The 11,208-nt window shown below is 34.6% G+C and overlaps 1 protein-coding gene across 3 annotated transcripts in view; it reads right to left on the bottom strand.

Annotated features, from left to right (window-relative positions):
• The window catches only part of CCPG1 (cell cycle progression 1), a 70,024-nt gene that overhangs the window by 10,978 nt on the left and 47,838 nt on the right, over positions 1-11,208 (bottom strand). For all 3 annotated transcript variants that reach the window (XM_072615959.1, XM_072615967.1, XM_072615953.1), the window contains exons 7-8: positions 6,017-6,135; positions 2,792-4,329 (exon numbers count right to left, since the gene is read on the bottom strand). In XM_072615959.1, the coding sequence (XP_072472060.1) occupies positions 2,792-4,329; positions 6,017-6,135 (1,657 nt within the window). The remainder of the gene's footprint in view (positions 1-2,791; positions 4,330-6,016; positions 6,136-11,208) is intronic.

The following is an 11,208-nucleotide window of genomic DNA, read 5'->3' as shown; positions in this document are numbered from 1 at the left end:
CTGAAAGCAGTAAACACATTTTTTTCTATGTTAGAAAAAAATTCCTTTAAAATTAGGGAAAGAAAATAAAGATTTTTCTCCATTAAAATTTAAACAACCCTCTGAAAAAAAAATGCTAAAGTCAATAAGTGGCTTAAGAACTTAAAAAAAAATTATCCCTGAAATACCCAGTTTTACAGTATATTAAGTATATTTCTTCATGAATATTTTTCTAATATCCTTTTAACCCTCTTGTCCCCTCCCCCCATAAACTCATCAGACTCTCCACAGCAGGAATTCTGCATATATAAATGATTAAAAATAGAAAAACCATCTAATTAATAAATGCAATCTTTTTATTGTATCTTCTTGGCTTAAAAGAGGATTTCATTAAAAAATGAAAGGACAAAATCTTAGTTAAAAATCTTCAACAAATGACCATATTTGGCCCCCAAAAAGAGATGAGAAAATGCGCTCCCTGTCTTACTTAAAGAGGTGAGAACTACAGGAGCACTACATTGCATCTATAGACAGGTTGATGTGGAAGTTGCACTGAATCAGCTTCCCCTTTCTCCCTTCATATTCTTTGTTACAAGAAGTTATTTTACTGGGTATCAAAAGGGAAGGATATGTTGAAAGGCTATAGTTATGTAAAAATAAAAACAACCTATTTTTAAAGAGCTAAATTCTAAAAATGATACATTAAAATTGAGCAGAACCATACTAATTCTTAAAAGAATTACAATTTTATTAGTGGGAATGATACTTTGTGTCTGGATTACTACGATAGCCTAAAAGCTCTCCTACCTTCTTTGAGTCTCTACTTACTGTGAGCCTTCCTTCCACAAAACAACCCTCTCACCATTTTTTTCTGCTTTAAGAATCTGCTCCTTAATGGACCAAGTCCAAGTTTCTAAGCCTGTCATTTGCCAAGGCTCTCCAATGACTAACCAAACTTCTCTCCCATGACTTCCCATCGTGAACCTTCACATACAGTCAGGTTAACCCACTTTTATGAATCATGCTTACGCTCCTACTACTGTGCCTTTGTCTTGTTTCACCCCAATTTTGTCTTTTCTCTCCTACTCCTTTAAGTGCAAGTTCTATGCAAAGGTGTGTGACTTTGAGCAAGGCATTTAATCTTTGTCTGCCTCAGTTTCTTCACTTGTAAAATGAAGACAATAATAATGCCTACTTCCCAATCCAATTAGATTAAGAGCTAGGTGGTACAACAAATACGGTGCTGGGCTTAAGGTCAGGAAGAGCCAAGTTCAAATCCAGCCTTATACACCTACTTGGCAAGTCACTTAACCTCTATCTGCCTCAGTTTCCTCAATTATAAAATGGAGATAATAAATAGCACCTACCTTCCCAAGTCTGTTGTGAGGACCAAATGGGATAATATTTGTAAAGAGTTTAGCACAGTGCCTGGCACACTGTAAGCATTTAATAAATGCGTGTTCCCCTTAAAAGCTCTATAATATGGAATCATGTGTTCTTGTGTAACCTAAGGTGCTAGGCATACAGAAAACATTCATAACTATTTGTTGGACAATATAAAGATTGGAAAAAGGCAGAATTTTGTCTCTTAAGAGTTCCTTGGGGAAAATGTTTTTAATAGATGAGAATGGCATACTATATCAGCTGTTTATATCTAATCATTTGTTTTTAAAATACTCAAGGCAGTTCTAAAAGTTTAAGTTCTCCATTAAACATTCATTGAAATCTCCTTTACATAATTAATATAGTTAGCAAATCCTGTCTTCACTGGTAGTTACATGACCCAGTTTACTGTAATTATGCAAAATTCTCAATCTTCTATTGTATGTGTGTAACCTTAAATGATAATTAAATAACTGAACTGAAAATGACTATAGAAGCAAATGAGCTTAAGTTGAGATTAGTAATTTTGTTGGGATAGCATGTATGCCTTGAAATTCATATTTCAAAAATTAATCACACAAGTATTATGATTAAGAAATGTAAAATAATCATGGGATGATGCTAAAACATGAATACCCTCAATCATTGGGCTACTTACAGGAAACTGAGTTTCCTTCTTTTTGGTAGAGAAGCCACACTGCAGGAAATATGCACAGAAAAGAAGAGGTCTCTATTATCTCTTATTATTAAGGCCTCATCTGCTGGCTCTCAAATCTTTCCATTTTTCATTTCCAAAATACTTATAAATGTATAATAACAGAAACAGAGGATACTGCTGAAAACCTGTCTGGCAGCTTCTCCTTTTGAAATGAGAAATTTGAACCATCTGTATCCTCTTATTCAGTTGTCATATGTATCCAAAATTAAGGGTTTTCAGTGAATGTATTTTTTCTACCAGTAGAAATGAAAAGCAGAAAAATGTTATTGTTTTGACAAAAGACAAGGGAGGCATCATAGTATATACAGTGTGATTAAAAAACTAGGGACAGATTTCTATAAGCTGTATTTTAAACTTGGGACTTTTGTAATCAAAACAAGTATGTTCAAAATACCATTTTATATATAAATATAAGTTTCTGGGTGGTTTTGAAAGATAAATAGGCTAATAAAATTTCATCTCTATATTAGGGAAGAGGAAAAAATTAATTTTAAGATTCTACATTTTTGACAGTTTTTTTTCAAGGCAATATTTTTTTGTATCCATAATTCAACCTGGAACTACCTGGGAAAATTCCCATCTAGTAGGGGAAAAAAACTTGCTCATTTCAATTTTTCAATATTATCAAAGAAACTTTTATAATCTGTAGCTATCCATAATATTTAAAAGCTATTCCAATCATATGAATCATATGTTACTATAGAAACCAACCTGGGTCCATACTGAGGGGAAAATGTGTCACCAAAGAAATGTCTATATATATAGTCATCCAAATCCTCAAACACTCCATGATTATCTACTTGATATTCCTTCATGTCTTCAAGATAATCTTTAACATCATTAACAAAGTCAGTGAACAACATCTGATCATGAATAAAGACACTGTTATGGAAAAACTTATTGATGAATTGCTGAAGTTCTCCCCAGTGATGGAAGTCATTTACTTCCTGTTGCACATATCTTTGCATTAATTGATTAAATTCATCTATTCTTACAGGGTCTAATACTCTGTTGAAAAGGCTAATAGATTCCTGATGAGCACATTCAAAAACGCTGGAACAACCTTTTGCTAGACGGTGATAATTTTTCACACAGTCTTTACCAGTGGTGCCTTTCTGGGAGTATGCGTTTTTACCAAATGTATCAAATTGAACTGGTGGCTTTTCCTGAGGACCACATTCAAACAAATCAGAAGGGTTTTTTAAAAAGTGGTGATTTCTTACTGAGTCTTGGCTCGTGCTACATTTCTGTGAATTTGTGTTTTTCCCAAATGTTTCAAACTGAACTGACTTCTGTTTTCTTCCTGATCTTGCCATGCTGGGGCTTTTATGATACGTGTTTTTTGAAGATGGTCTAGGTTGAGGATGCAAATATTCACGATAAACAGTTTTTGCTTTTTTAGTAGCTTCATCTCTTTTATCTCCAAATTTTTTATTCCCCTTTTCAAAGATATTTTTAGTAGTATCTTTGAAATGGCTGAAGGTAGACTTAACAGAATCTGAAAATTTTTTCAAGTTTTCCTTAACAGCTTCTTTAGCCTGTTTAATCTTTTCTTTATGGTGCCTTACAAACTCCTTTGTTGAATTCTTCATGGCATCAAAAGTTTCCTTAACTGAACCAAACAAGGTATCTTTAGACTTCTTAGCTTTGTTAGTTCCCTTACTACCTTTATTTTTTTCACCGTTTTCTTGTCTTCCACTTTGATCTTTTGCTTCAACATACAATCTTTCCCACAAATCCGATCGTTGTTGTTCAAAGTTTAGTTTCCATTCCAACTCTGTTAATCTTCCTCGTAAAATTTCTATTTCCTTATTTTCAGGCAACGTATTGGGAGAATCTGCATCACCTGATGATTGCTTACTGCTTAAAAGATCCAGCTCTTCCCTTAAGGCAATGGTCGTTTGTCGTTCTTTTTCTAGTTCCTTCCTTAGCATCTGTGCTTCTGCCAAGAGGGTCTCCTTCTGACTGAGAACGCTATGAGTCTTTTCCTTTTCTTTTTCTAAATGCTGTTTAAGTTTGTGATTTTCAGAAACTATCAATTCAGTACTTGTTTCTTTATCTTCCAAATTCCGAATCTGCTCCCTTAGTTTCCTTAACTCTTCTAGTAAGGAGGAAAAAGCTTTTTCTTCCTTCTCCAGAGACATTCTTAAATGCTGGTTTTCTGTAGTGAGGCTTTTCCTCTGTGTTTCAAAGGCTATCTTCTCTGCTTCAGTAAGCCTCAAACATGATGCAAGATTTTCTCTCAGTGACTAACATTTTTGAAAAGAAAAAAAAAAGTTTTTAAAGAAAGACTTCAATATTATTTACCTAATGATAATATAAAAAAAAACTCTGTTACCTTTATTATCTACGTACGCACAGCAAGCGTATTATATGGAGAAAAATATCGCTAAGCAATGTTTACATTTGTCACATGCTACACGGTATAAGAATTTTATAACATCAGCCTAGAGATATAATGAACAATCCTTCTAATGATAAGTATTCACAAGTCATTTACTGGTTTATTTTTAAAGAAGGCTCTCCAAAACTATCATAGTTGCCTACCTAAACAAAATCTCTTGGCAGGACATGTTCCAGCTCCTAACATCTTAATGTATTATGTTAATACAGAAAGCTTATCATTACTAACTTTCCTCACTTAATTTTAATTGTGTTGAGGGTGAGAGGTACACTTGTGAAAAAGAAAAAAAAATAGGTCAAATGCCCAGACTGAGCCCGGCCTCTTTGTTGTTGTTACTACAACATGTAAACTATATGTCAACAAAGGCACCTTCACACACTAATCCACTTGTTTGCTGTCACCTTTGCTGGTTCCTTTAACATTAAATGACAAAGGAAGAAATTCCCAAATACTGACAGAGCAGCATGGGCACAGCAGGCTTCTGTATCTGCCTAACTGGCAACTACTGCTAACTCCAGAAGCAAAGGGCTTACAGCCAGTTAACTCCTTTTGGGAGAGAAAAGTGTTTCTGCTTAAGGAACACCTCAAGAAGTTTGCCACATAGCCAAGAGAAGCTTTCCACAGCTAGAAGATGTTGCAGACAGGCATCTCACATCTTGCTGAGAACATGGAAGAACCAACCGCTTATCTGGGCCCACAAGAAGGCCCAACTGAAGGAGAATTTGAGGGATAGCTGGTCTTGGTTGTACTTTCAAAGTATCTAATGAACTACTAAATGTAGAACAAGTGGGTAAAAATACACTAACGCTATGGATAAAATACTCGGCAAACTTCCCTCAGACAAAGTGCATTTTGAGGAAGACTTGGGTTCACAAACTTCATGAAGTGTGGCAGTACTCTTATCTACATGTCATTTATCCAGCTAACATATATCATCCACAGAACTTGAGAAATATCTTTGAAGGACCTCCTTACTTAATTCATTTTATATGAGTGAGGGTAGTATGGAATAATTTAGGCCTGAAATGCTTTCCCTCTTCACCTGTGCCACCCCTGAAACCCTTACTGTCTTCCAGGTATCCTGTTCGCACGGCCTTCAGACTTCAGTGGAGGGTCTGTTGGTTATGCCATGGTTTAAATGAAACCATGTATTTTTAGTCAATGAATTATTTCAAGGGAAAGGAAATACTACAAATTATCAAGTATTCAGTGGTATTAAGAAACTGGAAAGGTTATTAGTCCTAGAGAAGTTCTTAAAGACTCCTAAGAGAGCCAAATAGTTATAATAAAGTAATAGGAACATACTAGTTTCATGCAGACAACTGAGGTATTTCATGGCAATGTTTGTTATGTTAATAAAGTACTTATCTAATTACCAAGCTATAAAATGATAATATCAATTGAATTTTGTTTTTACAAATTATCTTATGTCAGCCCAATACTATATGCAAACACTTTGTCTTCAAAAGGTCTTTTTTATGTAGCATGCTTATAAGGGTTAAAAAGAATCTAGAGGAAACATTAATACCCACCTTATCACCAGAAGACCCATGTTCCTGCTGACACTGGTAAAGATAATCCTTCACACCATTCAATTCTTCGGCATGTATCTTTCTGACTAGTTCCTGACGTTTTTGAATCTGAATGGTACCTAAAACAATATTTATTAAATTTCTCCTTTATATATAAATCAAACAAAACTATAATTTGTAACTTCATTTTTTCATTTTAGAAATCTGCTATTTTACCCAAAGGACAGTAAAATCTCATTTATCTAGACTATTTGGGGAAAATATGGTGTCCTAGTAAACTAATGTTAATATATCCTGGAATTCATAATTTTCAAAAGAATTATAATTATTAAAAGTATGCAGAATATAATTTAATATTTGACTAAGAAGATACTGGAGGATTTTATACCTCATAATCACCATCATGAACTCTACTGTCAGAGCATGTGCAGACATGAACAATGTGTTGTGTGTTTTGTTTCCGATTCTGCATGACTCTTCTTATTGCTCCAAGAGAGTTATTAGTAGTATGGAGTATAATCTGTAAGTAATGACCGCAAAAGGGAGGTATAAATTATAAATAAATGAAATAAAACTTTCTTCTGTCCTTTGTGTATTAAGTAGGGAACACAGGCAGGTTTTGTTACTATCACATTAAATTTAAAATATACTTAAGTTGTCAACAGAGTCGGCTTCACATGCAATACTTCTCATCAGTTTTGAATATAATGAAATGTCTAAGTTCATCATAAACAATTTTTTAAAATGTATACGTTAGAATGCAATACTTGAAAAATTCTAGTTATCTGAGCTTTTGGTGGCTTGGCATCTGGATAAATGAGGTTACTGAATGACTAAATGTTAATTAATGACAAAAATAATAAGCTAAGTTAAATGTCCTTAACTTTTCATGTACACCAACACAGGAGAGTGAAGTTTCATTATTATTTTTTTTTTATGACAACAAAACTAAAGAAAAACTAACAACTTACTGGGGTGTTTTGTTTTTGAAAACCTCTGTAAGGAAGAACATAGTACTGCTCTCCTTTTACACAGGCAGAAAATGAGGCCCACAAAGTTCAGTTTTACACAGGCATACCTCGTTTTATTGCACTTTGCTTTACTGCACTTTGTAGATAATGCATCTTTTTATAAATTGAAGGTTTGTGGCAACCCTGTGTCAGAGAAAGTCTAAAGGCACCATTTTTCCAACATGTTCTCATATTGTGTCTCTGTCACATTTTGCTAATTTTCTCAATATTTCAAACTTTTTCCTTATTAACATGTTATGGTAGTCTATGATCAGTAAACTTTGAAGTTGCTAATGTAATTATTTTGAGGTGCTATGAATTGTGCTCACATAAGACAGCAAACAATTAACAAATAAGGCATGTGTTCCGACTGCTCCACTGCCTGGCCATTTCCCCATCTCTCTCCCTCTCCTCTACTCTCCCTATTCCCTGACACAACAATATTGAAATTAGGTCAAGTAATAATTTTACAATGGCCTCTAAGTGTTCAAGTGAAAGGAAGAGTGGGTTGCAGGAAACTTCATTGTTGTCTTATTTTAAGAAATTGCCACAGACACCCCAACCTTCAGCAATCACCACCCTCATCAGTCAGCAACCATCAATATCATGGCAAGACCCTCCACCAGCAAAAAGATTAGGACTCGTTGAAAGCTCAGGTGATGGCTAGTACTTTTTAGTAATAAAGTATTAAAAGTTTTTATATTAAGGTATGTGCATTGTTCTAGACATAATACTATTACACACTTAATAGACTACAGCTTGAAGTAAACATAACTTTTATATGCACTGGGAAACAACAAATATTCATGTGACCCGCTTTATTGTAATGTTTGCTTTATTGTGGTTGTCTGGAATCAAACCCACAATATCTCTGAGGCATGTTATCTGTTTGCAACACAAGCCATGAACAGAAATGGAAATGCAACTTAATTTTCAGCTCTATTTTTCCATACCGTATATGTTATGGATGCAGCCCAAAAATAGGGAAGGGAGAAAAACCACCAAATATTGTCATAATTCCACTCTTAAAGTTAATTTTGGCAGGGCCCCATGTAAGCACAACTTTAGGAGACTCTTAAGAAAGCCACAATTCTACTGTCCTCTCAGAAGAAAGAGCTTAGATTAAATAAAAGCTGACGTATTTATTATCTACTTTAAAATATACTATGCAAACTGCTTAGACATACATGCTACATACATGCTGCTACATGCTTCATGCATACAAAAAACCCCACAGTTTAATAGAGTAAAAAATGCATTTGGTAAACATCTCATTTTTAATCTGCCAAATTTTATATGATGCAATTATCATGAAATAGGTGCTTTTGCAGGAAGCAACAAGATGTTGCATCAGTAACTGACTCCTATTTTTATTAATATTTTTTTGAAGGATAGGAGAGTGATAAATAGAGAAAATCAAAAAAATCCTGATAGTAAAGGACCTAAATAAAAATGCCAGAAGAGACAAATTAACATGTCATGTAAAAAGTTTAATATTGTTCAATACCTGATATGTATTCATTTACCTTTTCTAGTACAGAAACATCTAAAATGTTTACCTAGTACCATACTTTTCTTCTAACATTCTTTTCATCCCTCCAAATTTATCAACTTTGCTTAAAGAAACTATTTCCATTCTTTTAACATTCTGTCCTGTAATGAAAGGGAAACCTCATATTTTATGTCATAACAATATATATTTACTTAAAATTGAAGCTGGACATGAAGTTAGAGAATATCCAGCCTAACCAGCCCCTTCACTGAGATGTGAGAACAATGAGGACCACAGAAATGAAATTACATATGCTCTTCATGGAGCACATAACAGAGCACAGCACAGAGTTGTAAACCCTAGGAGTAATGTCCTGTAGTCAAGTATTCTTTCAATTACATCATGCTAACTCCATGTCAATAATAACAGGTTCCTTTTCATTATTTTATTTCAATTTTTAAAAGACTGGAGTAGGGGGAGGCCACAAAGACAAACAAAAACAACCCACCTCTGGAGTCAGAGGAGTGATGTTTGGCTTTGCTACTTAATACCTGTGTAATCTTGGGTCAGCTTCTGTGGGCCTCAATTTTCTTATCTAAAATGCTGGGGGATGATCTCCAAGAATACTTCCAATTCTAAATCCCATAAGTTTATTGAGATCAGGGACAATCTTATTTTTTTTTTGTCTCTGCACTAAGATGTTTATAAAACGCTACTGTGCTTTTGGTACTTAACAAATGCTTGTTCTTTTCTCCCCTTTCCTTAACATCCTGTCATGCACACAGAAGTTTAACAAATGTTTGTCAAATTTAATCCTATTTATTAAAAAAAAGAATAAGGGGTCATTTTCTATAGACCTTTTATGGGCTAATTTAGGTTACTTTGTAGAATCAACTTATTGATTTCACCTAATAAAAACTAATGTCAAATGCTAGCCAAGAGAATACATAAAAACAATCTTCTATGAATTTCAGCAGTCATCCATAAAATAATTTTCATACTTTAGCTAGTCAGTCTTACTGAATTACCTGAAGTGTCCTATAATGTAATTAAAACCAAATCCTAAAAGATTCACAACAAACTAAATAAAAGTATTTCATGATAGCTACAAACATAGACTACCAAAGTTGATTAACATTTTTTTTTTTTTTACTAAAAACTAACTTATGGACTGCTGTACTATATTTATGGAGACTTAACTCAATAAAAACAATTCAAGTTACCAGGCTCAGTTTACAGAAATGGATAGAGAAATAATGATAAAATAATTTAATACCCCTTATAAAGTACTTTACTTAAACCTTATCCCAATTTCCAGCTGCCACCAGTTCTGCTTAATGAGATGTGGTTAAGATTGGTCAATGATGTGCCAATGCATCCATGATAACATTGTGGAAAATCCTTCAACTAATGCAAATTACCTAATGCCTGCCTGACTGATGCATGTCAACCAATGGATTGACCACAGGCTTTCAATATGAGAACTTAAAGAGTTCTCTTGGCCTGAAACAGTACCACTTCTTCATATTATTAGCACATCATAATGTCTTAAAAATAATTTATGTGGGAAGGCTATCTTGGACCCAAGACAAATAACAACCAAAACTGTCATGTAAAAACTATAGATTCCAAAAGTGCTTAAATTACACGTCTCCTTGTTCCCCTCCCTTCCTGTCTTCTGCAGATCATCCCCACTATAATCCTACCTCGAATTTTCAATCTTTCCCAATCTGTAGCTTCCTTTCTGTTGTCTATTGGAAGTTCCAAGTCTCCTCCATATCATCGCCTCTATTTTCTATTTCCCCTTCTGTCCTCAGGCAAATCCTTTTAGAAAGGTTCCCATATTCAGCCTCTACTTTCTTTCCTCTCACCTTCTTAACCCTCTGCAATCTGGCTTCTGGCTTCATCATTCAACAAACTCCAGCCCTAAATTTCCAATGATTTAATAAGCAAACAAATAGCCTTTTTTCAATTTTTGTCCTCTAAATTTCTGCATTTGATGCTATCAAGTACCCTCCCCTCTGCTGCAGACTCTCTCCTCTCTTTGTGACACTGTTCACTCTCAGTTTTAACTTCCTACCCTTTTAACTTTGCTGGTTTACTATCTATCTTATGCCCACTGACTGTAGGTGTACCCAAAGGCTCTCTCTCAGGACCTCGTCTCTCCTTTCTATAGAGGTTCATTTATTTCACAGATAACTCTCAGATCTATAGCGAGAGCCCTATTCTCCTTCCTGATTTCCAGGCAGGCACCACCAACTTGTCTGTTAGACATTTTTTAATTCTCCATTTTAAACTCAATTTTGAACTCAAGTCTTCCTGTCTCCAGGCTCAGCACTCTATCCACTGACCCACCTAGCTGTGGGCCTGAAGTCAAGAACACATCTTACTGAGTTCAAATCCAGACACACTTACTAGCTGTGTGGCCCTAGGCACTTAACCCTATTTGCCTCATTTTTCTCATATGTAAAATGAGACAGAGAAGGAAATGGCAAATGGCAAACTACTCCAGAATCTTTGCCAAAAAATATCCAAATAGGGTCACAGATGCTACTGATTACTAGACAAGTAAAACTGAGCTAATATGAACTTCACTAGGAGTTAAAACTGTAAAACTATCCAAGTTTTATTCTATATTTCTTTTTTAATCTCCTCTTCTTCCCCTTGCTATCTACTTATGTGCTTTGCCC

Source organism: Notamacropus eugenii, chromosome 1, assembly GCF_028372415.1.
Source record: "Notamacropus eugenii isolate mMacEug1 chromosome 1, mMacEug1.pri_v2, whole genome shotgun sequence".
NCBI classification, from domain to species: domain Eukaryota; kingdom Metazoa; phylum Chordata; class Mammalia; order Diprotodontia; family Macropodidae; genus Notamacropus; species Notamacropus eugenii.
This window is presented reverse-complemented; position numbering and strand designations above follow the sequence as displayed.